At 63.4% G+C, this 14,777-nt stretch overlaps 4 protein-coding genes across 4 annotated transcripts; all 4 read right to left on the bottom strand.

Moving 5' to 3' along the window:
- Positions 1-1,563: 1,563 nt before the first annotated feature.
- On the bottom strand, positions 1,564-2,658 carry LSCM1_05065 (uncharacterized protein; the record flags this gene model as incomplete). Its single annotated transcript, XM_067322542.1, has 1 exon — positions 1,564-2,658. The coding sequence occupies one exon, from the start codon at positions 2,656-2,658 to the stop codon at positions 1,564-1,566; it is 1,095 nt and encodes a 364-aa protein (XP_067178405.1).
- Positions 2,659-3,642: 984 nt separating this feature from the next.
- LSCM1_05064 (uncharacterized protein) lies at positions 3,643-6,573 on the bottom strand (the record flags this gene model as incomplete). The annotated part of the gene is made up of 1 exon (XM_067322541.1): positions 3,643-6,573. The coding sequence occupies one exon, from the start codon at positions 6,571-6,573 to the stop codon at positions 3,643-3,645; it is 2,931 nt and encodes a 976-aa protein (XP_067178404.1).
- A 1,453-nt stretch (positions 6,574-8,026) lies between these two features.
- On the bottom strand, positions 8,027-8,857 carry LSCM1_05063 (uncharacterized protein; the record flags this gene model as incomplete). The annotated part of the gene is made up of 1 exon (XM_067322540.1): positions 8,027-8,857. The coding sequence occupies one exon, from the start codon at positions 8,855-8,857 to the stop codon at positions 8,027-8,029; it is 831 nt and encodes a 276-aa protein (XP_067178403.1).
- Positions 8,858-11,300: 2,443 nt separating this feature from the next.
- Positions 11,301-14,126, bottom strand: LSCM1_05062 (uncharacterized protein; the record flags this gene model as incomplete). Its single annotated transcript, XM_067322539.1, has 1 exon — positions 11,301-14,126. The coding sequence occupies one exon, from the start codon at positions 14,124-14,126 to the stop codon at positions 11,301-11,303; it is 2,826 nt and encodes a 941-aa protein (XP_067178402.1).
- Between the last annotated feature and the right edge of the window lie 651 nt (positions 14,127-14,777).

The following is a 14,777-nucleotide window of genomic DNA, read 5'->3' as shown; positions in this document are numbered from 1 at the left end:
CTCTCTCTCTTGCTGCTCTCCAACTTCGTAAAGTTGATGTGTGTGTGTGTGTGTGCGTGCGTGACTTGAGCGGAGGCGGCAGGAGATGGAAGTGGGAATGGAGGACGGGTTGGTGAAGTGAGTGACTGCAGGCCATATGGCCGTGCTCGGCACACGAATACCACGCACACAGGCACATGCGGAGCAGAGGCGCGATGCCGCGCAAGGGTCCTACTTCTACGCCCACCACCGCATCTGCGGCGTCAGCTACCGCTGCGCACACGAGGCAGATACCTGCGGGCTGAAATGGACCACACAAGATGTGTAATGGAAGAGAGAGACGTCCTGCTTGGCGCTCGCGGAGCTTGGTGGGTGCGGGCAGATAGATCCACAGCACGTTAGGGACACCCACGCGTACGCCCACTGCGATACAAACCGTGGTGCACCTCGTCCTGCCGCACGGATGGCGTGGGTCACGCACCCCTGGGCAGCACCGCGCCGAGCTCGGTGTAGCCGACCCGCTCACACTGGGCCAATAGCTCACGCAACTCGGCGCTGGCCCTGTGAGAGCGGCTCAGAAGCCGATGCGGCAGTGATGCATGTGCGGCAGCGGGGTGAGCTAAGGTGCTGGCGTTGTGTGTGATGAAGCCGTGACTGCGTCCAGTCCTAGGCAGCACGTGTGCCACTGCAGAACCGGCTGCTGACATGTCGCTGCTTTGTAGTGGAAGAGGCAAGCGCCGGTCATTTTAGGCGACTCCGTCTGGTGAGGTAGGCGCGGAGGCGGCAGGAGAGGAACGAGGGAGGGCGAGAGGATCACAGCGCTGGCAAGTTTTGTTCACGCCGTCTGAAGGACCGCCACGTCTGCCATCCGAGTCAATGCAGAGCCCCTCCTCCTCCTCCCCTCCCTCCACTGCCACACACACACACACACACATGTAGACACGCGCGCAGAGCATGACATGGAAAGCGGAAGCCCAAGTCAAAGCAGGTAAAGTGCCGTAGCGTCAGCTCCCCCCACCCTGCACGCCCGTGCGAGCGTCATCGCAGGCGCGGTGACAGATGCACATCGGCAGAAAAAAGGGGAGGGAAACTCGCTAGCTGACGACATGACGGCCAGACGCGCTTATAGGGAAGAGAGGGTGAATTACGGTTCCAGTGAAGGCGACAGGAGCGAGTAGGCCGAGGGAGGAGAGCTGGGGTGTGTGTGTGAGGGCCACCCCACAACTGTACAGAATGGCACCCCATAGACGCCAGGATGCTTGTCCCTCTTCCTTCCATCCGAAGAGACACATGCTGGGCATGAACTGCTGCGCACCTTACAGGGCTCCAATGCATAGCAGCGCCAAGAGGGAGAGGGTGATCGATGCGCTCGCTGTTGTCTCCCCATTCTCGTTTAGCTCGTGCTTAGGTGCGATCACTGCAAGGGATGCACTTTGTCATTAGGGGGCGGGCGGGTGTGTTCGCCGTGCATCCACCACATCTCTGCTTCTTTTTTTTTCGCAGAGACAGCGCCGATCCGCCGTGACGAGATCCCTCTCTCCCCTCACCCCAAATCAATGCGACTCTCTGCCTCTCTTCCAGCATTTAGCCTCGCTCTCCCTCTCTCTCTGCCGTTACCGACTTCCTCTGGGGTGGTCTCGTGAGCAGGGCCGCCAGCTGTGCGTAGGCAATCATGCCGTCCTTGTCTGCCTGCGCTCCGTGAAGCAGCCGCGAGGCCTGCTCCTTTCCGAGGGCGCGCTCCGCCGTGGAGCGTAGATCCGCCAGCCTCACCTTGCCGGTCTTGTCCTCGTCAAATTCGGCACAGAGGTGGCCGAGCAGTGCGAAGAGCTTCGCCTTTAGGGCGATCGTCACAGCATCGCGCTCCATCACTTGCCACGCCGGACAAGAGACGAGTGCCGGAAACATTGCCTTCATGTCCTCCGCGTACACCGAGAGCACCTCCTCCGCTGCCAGCCCGCCCGGTACCTGAAGTTCTCCGAGTTGGGCATGCGTAAACGTCCTCAGCACATCGCGCTGGCGCAGAGAGCGCTCATCGGCTTGCGCCACGACGAGGTCCACGCTTTCGAACACGCGATAGAGCGCCTCTGGAACAACAGAGCGAAGGACTACGAACAGGCACCGCTGCACCTGCCGGCGCCGCTGCACGGCTGGCAAGCACAGCGCGGCGTAGACGAGGTCGAACTGCTCTGCCGGGGGGCGGTGGTGCTCATGTAGAAGAACACGCACGAGTATCAAAATGCGATCGCGTGCAAGCTCGTCGAGCGTGTCGGGTACCGGTGACCCGACCGCGTTGCCGCTGCACGCCTTGAGCAGGTCCAAGCACGCATCAGAAAGCTGTTCAAGATCGGCGCTATGGGGCGCATTTCCTGCCAGCTGTTCGTGGCGCTCAGCATTTCGCTGCTTTTCGGTATTGTGCGCTGCCGAGACAGAGTTTGTGGCGCCCGACGCGAAGGGGTTCCACAAGAAGCGGCGAGGGCAAAGGAGAAGAGAGGAGGGTGATGCGAAGCCGCGTGAGGAGGCGGGGGGTACGACCGCACGAGCGCCTGCTGCACTAGAAGCCGCACCCGCCGTGGTGTGTGAGAGGCCACCCCAGTGGAGTGAGCCAGCAGGGGGAGCACAAGCACCACGTGATAGGCGCCAGCCGCATCCGCTCAGCTGCCGCTTAACCGTTGCTGCCATGAGCGGCTTCCTCTTTACGTGAGAAGGGGGAGTGATGCGTGCGTGTGTGCAGGTAGGCCTGTGAATGGGGCGCAAATCGGCTCGGTCGCGCGTCTCAGCGCATGCCTCTATGACAACGGGGAAGGAGAGAGAGGGGGGACGACAGTGGTGAGGGCAGAGACAAGGAGGAGAGCCTGTCATGCGAGTGGTACGAAGATACCGCCATATGAGAGAGGGGGGAGGGTGGAGACAAGGCGGGGCGACGTGTGGCCGGGCACTCTCTTGCGACACCACTGACTCAAAGGGGATGAGGCGCAGTCACCAGAGGAAAGAGAGAGAGAAGCCTCGTGCGTGTCCCTCTGCACCGTTGGACATCATCCCCGTATTGTGCCACACACGCACGTGCGCCCCTGAGCTCGAATAGTCCGCCTCCTCGGCAAGATGAGATGCGCGTGTGTGAGGTGGGAAAAGGTGGCGGAACCTCTTGCCCAGCCCTCTCTGCCGTCATCAACGCCCCTCCTCTCCCCTACTCCAACTTCTTCACAGGCCCGAGGGCAGCGAGATGACCTTGCCGACCGGCACCTCTTTTCCTCTTCCTGCGCACCGCAATGCGCTCTCTTCGTTCTGCTCGATAGCGGACGGTTGCACTCGCCACTCTCTCTCTCTCCCCGCTCGCACATCCACAGGCGGTCGGGACGAAGCTCTTACGCGCGCATGTCCGGAGACCCTTTCCCAGGAGGCCAACATATGAGGGGCATTGTAAGCGGGGCAGCACACTCGAGAGTAGCCCTGAGAGGCACCGCACATAGGGCGACGGGTTGTAGGGGGGAGGGAGGGGAAGGCAATAGTAAGCGGAGCAGTCGCACATGTCCCTCCTCTCCCTCCTCTCCCTCCGGCTTCCCTCTCTTCATAGAGCTTCTCTTCCATGCAGCACGCAGCTGCCGTCGTTGTGGCGGCGGCGTCTTTGGGGGTCGGGGGGAGGGAGGGAGAGGTGCGAAAGTGGGGCTAACTACTGCTGTGTGCTACGAGGGAGGGGCAGTACACCGGCGGTAGGATGCTCCCGTGCACACGGAGACAGGGGCGAAGCGGTGGCGGATAGGCTCGTTCATGACGCTGTCCAGCCGACGCGTGGCGGCGTTGTGGCTCCGCTGGGGGTGCGATGTCATCGCCGTGCGTCTCGCGCCTTGATGGCTGCGCGGATGAGAGGGGAGAGGACGGCACTGAGGTTGAAGGGAACCACCGAGGCTGAAGACACAACGTAGGTACCAGGTCATCCCGAGCGAGCCACTCCACTGTGTGCGGCGGGGAGCGGTGGCGCACAACATCAGGGCGATCTGTCGCCCCAGTCGCGCCGGCACCACACACGACAGCGAGGGACGCAGCCGAGGCTGGGCATGTGGTGCAGGCAGTCGTACGAGGGTGATCGTCATTGCCTCGACAGCTGCCGCATGCTGGGCACTGCGCCTGCTTTGCTGCCTTGTCGTCGCTCACTTGCTGCAGTTGTGGTTGCCGCTGCTTCCCGTCCGGGTTTCGCCACGCGACCGCGTCTCGATCCTGAGCGCGGGCCGTCTGCAGACGACTGCGCGCGCGACTTTCACGTGGTGGCGTGACGCGGCATTGACGGCACTCTCTCAGCGGCTCCTCCTCCACATCAACCTTCATCCGTCCCTCCACATTGGCCACTGGCGCTGGTGCCTCGGCTCGGTAGCCACCGGCGCAGCTCTCGATTGCCTTGCGTGCGCACTTCGCTCGGTACTTGCGCAGCTGCTTCTCGAGAAGCTCGACACCATCAGCAAGCGTCTGGTTGTCCTTGATCAGCCGAAGTCGCTCTTCTTCCCGCTCCGCGTAGCCCTCCATAAGGACATGCTGACGCTGAAGGGCCTCAGTGAGCTGCGTCTGAAGGTGTGCCACCTGCTGCTGCAGCTCTAGTACCAAGGGCGAAGAGGCGTCTTCGGGTGACACCTTTGGCAATGAGCGTTCCGCACTTCCCGCGACCGTAAACGGCGCTTGCCGCGTCTCCTGTTGGTCAGCGTTTTTTCCCCCACACCGGCTGCAACTTCCTCCGTCGCGTGGCTGAGCCCGCGCTTCAAGCTCCTCAATGCGCCGCTGCAAGGCTGTGTTCACCCGCATGAGACCAACGTAACCCTTCAGCTCCGAAGAGAGCGTTGCCGCGTCGCCCTCGGCGTCGACTGTGGAGCGGGTAATGCGTGCGCTACACTGGCGTGGCTGCGCCCCTGCCTCGGTGGCGCCGGGTGCGCATGTTCCGGGCAGCGACGGGCGTGCTGGCGCCGCGCCCGGCACGGACCTCTCGGTGGCCTCGTGCATGCCGAGCTGCTCGCGGGCTAGTATCAGTTCCTCTCGCAGGTACTGCGCTTCCGCTTTCTCACGCTCCAACAACTCCTGCGCTGCCTCTACGTCGTGCTCGGCCTTGGCGCGCGCCAGCCGCTCGCGCTGGGCCTGCAGGGAAAGCTCTTTTTCTCTCCCGCGCACCTGCGCGAGCTCCGCCCCCACTTCACCAAGTCGCTGCTTCAGTTGATCGACTTGGCTGCGCAGCACCTCCACAGTGGTCTGCTGCTCGGTGGAGCGGCGCAGCTGCCGCGCGAGATGCTCACGGTCTTCCTGAGCCTTCACGAGCTCACCTTGCGCCGTGCGGAGCTGTGTCTGTAGCTCCTGCACCTCTCTGTGGTGCTGCCGCGCATCTTCCTGTCGCTGCTGACGCAGCTGATCTTCGTGGAAGGAGGCGTTCTCTTGCGCTCGATCCAGTCGCCGCTGCAGTCGCTGCACCTCTTCCATCTGCAGCTGCAACTGTTCCTGGTGCTGCCGGCGAAGCGCCACTACGTCCGCCACGTACTTCGCTTCCTGGACAAGAGCCTGGACAGGATCGCTCAGCTCCTTCGCCACCGGCTTCAGAAGCCCCGCCGTTGCCCCGTCGTCTGCGCCGCTGCTGATCAGCTGACGCTGTAGCTGGGAGATGCGCTCGTGAAGGTGCTCCATTTCGTCCTCAGCAGCCTGCCACTTAGACCGGTACAGCTGTAGCTGCTCTCTCAGTGCCTCCTCCTGCATGTGTGCACGGGCGCCGCCATCACCAGAGGCAGATGCCAGCACTCCACCGTCGCCCAGAGGACCTGCGTGCTCGTATAACAGCTCTGCTGTCGTCAGTCGGCGCTGCATGTTGTCCTTTTCGTCCTTCAGCTGCTGCACCTGTGCTTCGAGGCTGACCACTTGCGCAGCTGCTGCGGCGTGCAGCTCCTCTTGTGCCGTCCGCTGCGCTTGCAGCGCATCTCGCTGCTTTTTTGCCTCCAAAAGATCGTCCTGTAGTCGACGCAGATCCGTCTCCAGGGTCTGGCGAACGTGGTGTAGTTGGCCAACCTCCATCTGCGCTTCGTTCAGCGCAGTGTCCCGACGCGCCAAGTTGGCGCGCAGATCTCGAATGAGCTGCTGCGGATCGGCGTCATCGACGCCTGGCGCCGATGCGCCGCGGATGGAGGCCGCACCGACTTTCCGCTGCCCGCTTGCCGCATAGAGCGAGAGGCCGGTGCGCTGTGCGGACACCCACGAGGGCGCCTTCGTCACCGCTGCACTCTCAGCGTCCCCCCGCGCCGGGACCTCGTCGCTCGCGTCGACCAACAGGCTCGTTGTTCCGCACACCTTGCACTGCGTGCAGCCGTAGAGATCCGTTCTCACACAACCGCTGCTGCAGGCCCGCACACGCTGACCCGGCGCTTGCTGCTCTGCTTCTCTCTGCGCGTCTTCCAGCGCCTTCCGAAGTTCGCCTATCTCCGCCACCCGCGCCATGAGCTCCCGCTCGAGGCGCGTGTTGTCTTCGTGAAGCAGCGCAAGCGTCTTACGGGAGGCCACAAAGTCCTTTCGCAAGAAGCACAGCTCCTCACTGACGGACGTGAACCGTCGCCTGTGCAGCTGCCGGTATACGTCCATGGAGAACTCCTGGGCGGCGCGAACTGCTTCGGCGTCGGCGATCGTGAGTGCAGGGGTGCGGCCGCGGCTGCCGTGCGCGCGCCGACGCGCCGGCGAAGGAGTCAGCGAGGGGGGAGAACGGGTGGCCGCCGCGGCGGTGGCGCTGTGGCGCCCGCCGACGCGCCCGCCGCTGCTGCTGTGACGACTTGGTTCGCTGTTGAGAGACTGGCTTGCGAGGTGCGGGGAGGTGGGCGATAGCGTGGCGCCAAGTACGGGCGAGCGGCGTGGATAACAGGCCCGAGCGGATGCTGTTTCACTCCGGCGGACTCTGCCGCGCTGTAAGCGGCTTGCTTCCTCATGCGTTTCACCCGGGCTGCGCAGGCTGGGAGCGCACTCTGGACGTACACTGCTCTCTTGCGGGCGCGGCCGCCGCGTGGTGCTCTGCACATTAGGTGGCGGTGGTGGCGAGCGCCATCGTGAGACTGACTCCGCTTCCGATGAAGCCCGTGCAGACGAGGTGCCAGACATGCGCCACCAAGCGAGGGGGAAGAGACTTGCGCGGATGGCGATGGTCGCAGAATCTATCACGCTTCTAGATCTATATAACGACGCGTACAAAAGCGTTGGTGTGCGTGTGCGTGCGACGACGAGGATAAAGCGAAGAGAGTGCCACGTGTGTGGGTGTATGCAGTCACCGCGACTCTCTCTCTCTATCCCCGCACGCGCGACCGTGACGTGCCGCCTTCTATTGGTACGCGCAGGCCCCCCTTCGGCACAGATACCAAAGAAGCAGGACGCGCCGTGCGTGCGTGCGTGTGAGTGGATAAAGCGCAGATAATGGACAGAGGGCAAAGGGGTTGGTGTGCGCGATGCAGAGCGCAGAGGAAGGCCCGGAGGGCTCGAGCGACATCCATGACCGCAGCGATTCCTTGAAGCGCCATCGAAGGGCTGCGAGGGACCGGCCGCAGTTGCGAAGTCCCCTGCGGAGGGGCGAAGGGAAACAGCATGGGAAGAGGGACGGGGAGGGGAGGGGAGGAGGAGGAGATCCAACACAACGATCGCCTGCTGAACAATAAACTCACCCGAGCGGCCCCCGTCGCCTCGTCATGCGCTGTGTGCGAAAGGGATGAGGCGATGGGGGCCGCAAGCAGGGCAGATGAATGGGCAGCGTGCATGTCTGCAGGGGGCCGATGTACTGTGAAAAGCGTTCGGAGAGGTGGGAACAGAGGATGACGTACAGTGACAACTGATGCACCGGAATAGCATTCAACCGCGTCAGGGAGCGACGTAAACCACCATCAACGAAGCAACAGAGGAAAAAAAAGGAGGGGGAAGAAGGCAATTCGCCCTGAGAACGTGCAGAGGCACATATGCACATGCACGCACACTTCACCACGCACTCATCACAGAAGTGTGTGTGTGTGTATGTTAGATGGGTTAGGGAAGGGAGAGAAAGAGAGGGGGAGGGGCCGTACTACATCATCTCCATCTCTGGGGGCACTTGCAGGACGAGCGGGTATCCCCGTCGCTGAACCTGATCCCGCTGCTGCGCCAGCCCGCAGGCGGCACAAGGGCACAGGCAGCAGACCGCCGCCACGCACGCGGAGACACTGGTGGCCAGCTGAAACCAGCACGAAAGAGACGGTGACGACGTGGCGGCGGCGGCTGTGCTTGCACCGCTAGTGGAAGTCCCGCAAATGGTTTTGTGCGTAGCGGTGCTGGCCGCCGTCGAGGGGTACGCCTCGGTGCACGTGCACGTGCAACACTGCAGACAGCAGCTGTAGCAGCACACAGACCCCCCGTCAACGGCGGCGTCGGGGGCGAGATGGTAATGCTGGCGAATCAGGAGCCGGTTCGCCCACAGGGCGCATGGCATGCAGCAAGTCACCTCGCAGCAGAGACAACACAGGGGGCAGGCCAGGCAGTAGGCAGTGGGGTGCAAGCAGTAGAGGCAGCAGTCACACGTGTTGTCGCAAGGGTCGGTCTCGTTGACGCACGTGACGCAGCCACAGCAGTCCGTTCCTACCGGGGCCGGCGGCGACGACGCGGCGTGGCGGGCGGACGATCGGTCTCCTCGGTAGGCAGTCCAGTTCGAGTAGCAGCCGTCCAGCGGCAGGCCCGTCTGCGGGTTCACGAGCGAGGCAGGGGAGGCGACACCGTTCACGGAACTAAAGGCGGCAAGTGGCGGCCGCTCGCTTCTGGCGAGGCGCGATGCTGTCACTCGCCCTTCGGCTTCATCGCCGCTCGCATTGTATAGGTCGTGCCGGTGCTGTTGCTGCTGCGACGCCGCCGAGCTGGCGGCCATAGCTGGGTTGTGCAGGTAAGCAGGCCCCATTGTGTAGTACAGCTCAGGCCGCAGCGACAACGGTGGAACGCAGAAAGGAAATGTACCAGCGCAGCAGATATAGCGGCTGCGCAGCTTATGCAGGAGCAGCAGCCGGCGCTCGCGAAAGAGGACACAGGGCATCGCGCAACAACAGAAAAGGCCGGCGAGGCCCGCGCCGCCCTGTCGGCTGCAGGCCATACACCCCTTCACCACCCACGGATCCGCGGTGTCGAGGCTCCTGGGCAGGGAGTCGAGGGTGAGGTAGGGCGCTTTCGCGAGAACCATGTCCGAGCTCTCTGTGGCTCTCCATCCGGTGCTGCTACGTACGCCGGCTCGCGGCGGCTGCACTGGCGTCTCGGGATGCCGAGGCAACAGGGGAGGCGCGGGCCTCTCGGCCTCGGCCCAAGCGCAGGAGGACTGCGGCGCCGCTTCGCGCAGCGGTCTTGATTTGTGCTTCGAGTTATCGCTGGTGCTGCTGGCGGCTTCTGCCATCTCTACACGAACATCGCTCGACTCCAACGAGCTGCTTCGCCTTTCGAGAAGGTATCTCCGCGGCGCGCCCACAGGATCTGGAAGGTGCTCTCGCCGTCTCGCTGAGGTGAGAAGCGGCGGCTCCCCCGGATCGTTACAGACGCCATTGTTCTCGCCTCCGCGGGTGCCCTTGACGATTGGCGTCAGCTGAGCGCCGCATTCCGGGCAATGGGGGCGGGGAACAGAGCGGAACTCTGCCGTTTCGTGAAGGTATTCGATGAGTTCCTCGGGAAGACGGTAGTCGCACCGTGCACAACACCCTTCTCGGGCTTCGTCTACATGTCTATGTGCCCCCCTCACCCCATGCGAGCGGTGCGCGAATGGACTGCTTTTATGTGCAGGCCGTGGTGAGCGCGCTGCGGCATCTGCACTGCCGATGCCCCCCTCAGCAGCACTGCGGTACAGCGCGGCTTCAAAGGATGACTGCCCCCTTACGTGCGGAGCCGCGGGGCGCGGCCAAGAGGAGGCGAGACCGTCCTCACCCACGTATCTGCCGAGGCCGTGCTGCCCCTGTGCGATCACATCCACCTCTGCACGCGCTCGTCCTCGCGCAGGGCGAACATGCACCTGTGGCGTACCCGGCGACGACGCGGCTCGTGGGATGCTGAGAAAGTCCTCGGCTGTGCAGTGCGTCTCGGGCGAGTGGCGGGCCACCATGGGCTCCACAGAGGAGCGCTGCGGCAGGTCTCGCTCGCCCATCCACCGTCGCTGCAGCACATCGTCGGCACCGCTCCGAGGGCCGCCGTTTTGCTCTTCGCGGTACGGATGGCGCACCGCAGTGGCCGACGCCTGCGAGGGAATTGGAGAGGGGATGGAGCGATTGCGCCGTACAGGCCGCTCCACCGTGCCGCTGTCGCTTTCACCCACTGGGATGAGGCACTCCTCAGCAGGAGCGCCACGCACAGGTGATGCCGTCACCACGGGCAGTGGCAGATGCCATGGCGATAGTGGCTTCTCTGTGGGGCCGTAGAAGGTATTCTCGTAGTAGGGCATCCGCCAAGCGTGATTGGGCGCTACAGGGCTGCTGCTGTGACACTGTTGCCCTATGCAAGACTTAATCGCTCGTGTGCGCGTAAGTGCGCGTGCGTGTGTATATCAGGGCAGGGAGGGAGGCGATAACGAAACGGCCGTGAAGAGTCATGACATCCACCCGAAGATCATCGGAGGGAGAGGAAGAGAGGAGACAAGAAGGCGCGGCGGACAAGACCGAAGCGGGAGGAGCACCCCTGTGGTCCTCCCGCCCGCCAGAAGGGAAAGCGAAACAGCGAACGCGTTCCGCAGCGGACCACAGACAGCAAACGTATCGCCGATCTTCAGAGAAGGTGAAGCGGACACTGGCGCGTGAATGGATGAGCTGAGGAAGAGGCGCCGGCCAGTGCGGGCCACCGCCTCTGTTGCTCTACACCCGCGGCAAGAATTCTACATAAAGGTGATGGGCTGTTGTGTGTGTGCGTGTGCGTGTGTGGTGGTGATGGGTGGGGGATGAGCTAGGGAAAGGCCACGGCAACAGGCGAGCCCCCGGTGACGGTACACACGTGTGTGCACGTGAGTGCCTGTGGGGAGGGAAGGACAGCTCACGCACGCACGCATGCGCAGACGTATACGGGCCACAGGAGGAGGAGGGATGGGGGGAAGGAGCGTGTAGGCGTGGACGGGTAACACTCTACACAATTTGGAAAGGCTCCCCCAATCATACATATACGCACTCATACACACGCAGAAACATTCACCGTCTCGAACTGTACATAGTGGAAAGGGGGTGGGGAGGAGCGGGCGTGGGTGCGCGTGGCCGCACCATGCAGAGGCTAAGAGACCCTTCGGTATCCGTCTACCTTCCCCAGGTGCGCAGCAGCGTCTCTTTGGGAGACCTCTCGCAGGGAAGTGGGGGATGCTACAAGTCCGCGAAGGCGCTGCCACCACCGAGTTCATCGCTCGGCAACGTAATTAGCCTCTCCTTCTCAGCGGCATCACAGGCTCGATGCAGCTGCTCCTGCCGATCCGTCACCAGTCGCTGCACCGCCGCCTGCCGAGACTCCACTGTGCTCCCCAGCAGCTCGAGAGGCGCCTCATCGGGGTCGTCGTCTGCGGCCGGTGGTGGCTTCCTCTGTGACTGCGACAGTGGTAAGCTGCGATTGGGGCTCGCCTCCTCTCTGTCTTTCTCATCTTCGGCAGCTACTGATGACTCAGTCGAGGGGGGTGCCAGCGAAGTCGCTCCTACGAGAGAGCCTTTTAAGGGGGAGGGTGCGGAGGGCTTGGAGGAGTCCGAAGGCCCTGCCAGCGTGCCTCCCGCCGCAGCCGTGTGCCGGTGCCCGTTCAGGAGAAGCGGCAGCCACACATGCGCGAAGGCGGCCGCCATCAGCGGCATTTCGTCGAAGAACCGAGAGAAGACGGCGAGGTCGAGGTGCGACTTGCGCATGATGTTCAGTGGTATTGGCGAACTCTGGTGTGCCGCTAAAGCCGCGGCGCCGCCCTTCTTTTTTTTCTTGTTGGCTTTGAGGTACGCGGTCTCCTCCTCCGCCGCAACAGCCGCGAAGACGTCGCTGAGGGCCTTCACCATGGCCGCCGTCACGGTCGCCTGCTCTTCTGCCGCCGAGCCTTCGCGGTAGGCATACCGGCGCAGCTTCGCCAGCTGAGACTTGTGGATGTACCCGCTCCCCTCCACCGCCAGCACGTTGTAGCACTCCCAGCGCACGACACGCTTCGTCTCGACGCTGTTCAGGAGGGCATCTAGCGCATCAAGAACCTCGACAACCAGTACGCACTTGCACCCATCATGCAGGTCGAGCGCGACCTTGTGGTGCACTGGCGGCCTCCGACTGCTGCCCGCACCAGCCACTTCACTGCACGATGGCGAAGTGGCACCTGTCAGCGACGACGCTTTCGGGCTGTGAGCACCGCCGTAAAAACTGCTGCCGGCATCAGTCATGTTCATGGGAGAAGTCACGCTAGCGTTGCTCCCAAGCAGCTGAGCGGACGTCGATGGAAGACGCGCTAGCCCCGGCGCTGCCACTGTTACACTTGCGCCAGGTCCTCGCCGCACGCCGGCGGCGTTATTGCTGTTTCGCGACAGGCTATTCCTTGTGCCATGGGCGAAAGCGTCGCACGCTACGGTTCCCTGCCACGACAGCGGACCAGCACCGCCTACAGCAGTGGTAGAAGCCACAGCAAGCAGCAAGTCGGCGGCGTCTGCAGTGTTGGGAGCGCGTGTGCCGGCATGAATGATGCAAAAAAGTCGGTGGGCCACGGTAGCCGAGAGGGCCGCCGAGGCCGAAGTTTGCGTGCCGACCTGAAACGGAGCATTCGCCAGCAGCGTGCGCAGCTGCTCCAGCGTGACGGCTCCGTCTTCGTTGCACGCCAGTAGCAGCGAGGTGCGGAACACCTCGAGGTTAGCAGGCACGCCGCCAAAGCGCTTTGGCGGCGCCGCTGGTGCGGCCATCGACTTTTTCTTCTTGCGACTGCTCTTCTTTGAGCCGTTCGGGAACGCCGACACTTTCGGTGCAGCTCCTTTGGTGGCCAACAGCGCCGCGGCCGCTTGTAACGAGCGAGAACGCGCCGCCAGTGACATGTGCTCCTGCTGCCGCTGCACCGCCAAAGGATCGCGGAGGTGGTAGGCGTTCACGAAGGCATCCTCGATCTGGTCCGCCAGTGCATGACGGCCCTGTTGCTGTGCCCGCATCTCGACGGCCGCTTCCTGCGGCGTGCGGGGCAGCAGCGGAGCGATGGATGGTGCGGAGAGGCTGCCAGGCTTCGTGAGGGCGAAGGAGCGCCTGGGGCTGGGGTTGGATAGGAAGCGAGTGCCACCGTTGTGGGCGGTTGGCGTCGGCAAGGGTGCTGATTCGAGAACAGGACTGCGCATCGGCGTTACTGCACCCCCTGAAACGATGTTGGTGTGAATTGGGCCTGAGCTCAGGCTGAGTGCACCAGGCCTTGCGAGTGCTCCAGATGTCGCCGCGGAGTCTGCTCTCTCTCCCGCTAGCTGTAGCTGCACGTCAGCCACGATATGACTGCCCTCTGGGTAGTAGCGACCAAGGTAAACAGCAGCTTCAGGCATCAGCCGCAGCCGTTCGCGACGCTCCTGCTCCGCTGCTGCGCGCGTTTCATCTGCTCGCTGGGTGCGGTAAATGGAGCTGACGTCCTGCGCCTGTGCTGGGCGGAGGGAGACGTACAAAGGCGCGACGCTGCTAACCGCGACGTCCGTCGCAAGGGCCGCCGCGGTGCCGGCGAGAGGCGCGGCAGCGGGCGCAGTGCTGATGAGGCACCTGTCAATTACCTCATTATTCAGCGAGGGCATGCTGCTCTGGTCGCCACGGAGGCTTTTTTGTGCCACAGCCGCTGCCATGCCGCTCCCCGCGGCAGCCCCGTTTCGGCCCTCCAGGCACGCCTGCACCGCCCTCGCCGCCTCCAGGCTCGTTGACACGTTCAAGACCTCCTTGTACCCACGCAAGACGTAGTATTGGAAGAGCGACTCGGTGCCGTGGGCGCGCAGCACAAGCGGCAGCGGCTGATTTTCTGGGGTGGAGTACAAAGGGGCAAGCGGGTCGCTGCTATCAGCAACGGGGAAGGGGAGGCTGCGGTTCGCGACGCCCATCGCAGCGGGGGCGCTGCTGCGTTGCACCCCTGCTCCCGAAGATGCCGGCGCCGATGTCTCTCTTGGTAGCTCGCTCCCCTTGTCCGGACGGGACTCGAAGGGCTTATGGGCCGAGTCGACGCCGGCCATGCTGAGCCTGTGCATGAATATATGCAGGATTTCGCGGCGGGGTGGGGATGGGGCAAGGGGGCAACTTCAGCCAGCAGCTCCGATAGATTCTAAGGGAGAGGGCGAGATAACGATGATGGCTGGTGCAGAGGGTGCGTGGTGGGTGGCGTGCACTGGCCCATTTGCGTGTGCAGTGCACGTAGTAGCACAGCGCCAGTGGGCTCCGAGGAAAAAAGGGGGCAAGAAAAAACTCAGGAGAGGGGGAGTGAAGGGTGTGGGGGAGCAGAGTGGCGATGGCCACGGGGCGAGACCCCCCCTCTTTCCACATAACCACCGCCCGCCACAGCCACGCATGCGGTGGAGGCAGGGAGAGAGGGAGAGAGAGGAAAGGGGTGTGACGGGTGGCGGTGAGCTGCTGCTGGCCGAGGCAACGTCAAGCTCAGCTCCTGCTTTCACATAAGGCACCGGACTCGCGCTTTCTCCTCTTGCGTCTCTCTCTCTATCCCCCCTCCTTCCCCCGTGGTGCACGCGAGCACACGTGCCTGCACAGCGTCATTGCACTCGTCAAGAGGGTAGAGCCCCCCTCCTCCCTCCCCTTCCACACACCCACACCCACAGATGGATACTCAGATCCATATAGATCGATGCTCTCTGAGGTACTGCCGACGTGGT

This window comes from Leishmania martiniquensis, chromosome 24, assembly GCF_017916325.1.
Source record: "Leishmania martiniquensis isolate LSCM1 chromosome 24, whole genome shotgun sequence".
NCBI classification, from domain to species: Eukaryota; Euglenozoa; class Kinetoplastea; order Trypanosomatida; family Trypanosomatidae; genus Leishmania; species Leishmania martiniquensis.
Note: the sequence above shows the minus strand (reverse complement) of the source record. Positions and strands in the feature narration are given on the sequence as shown.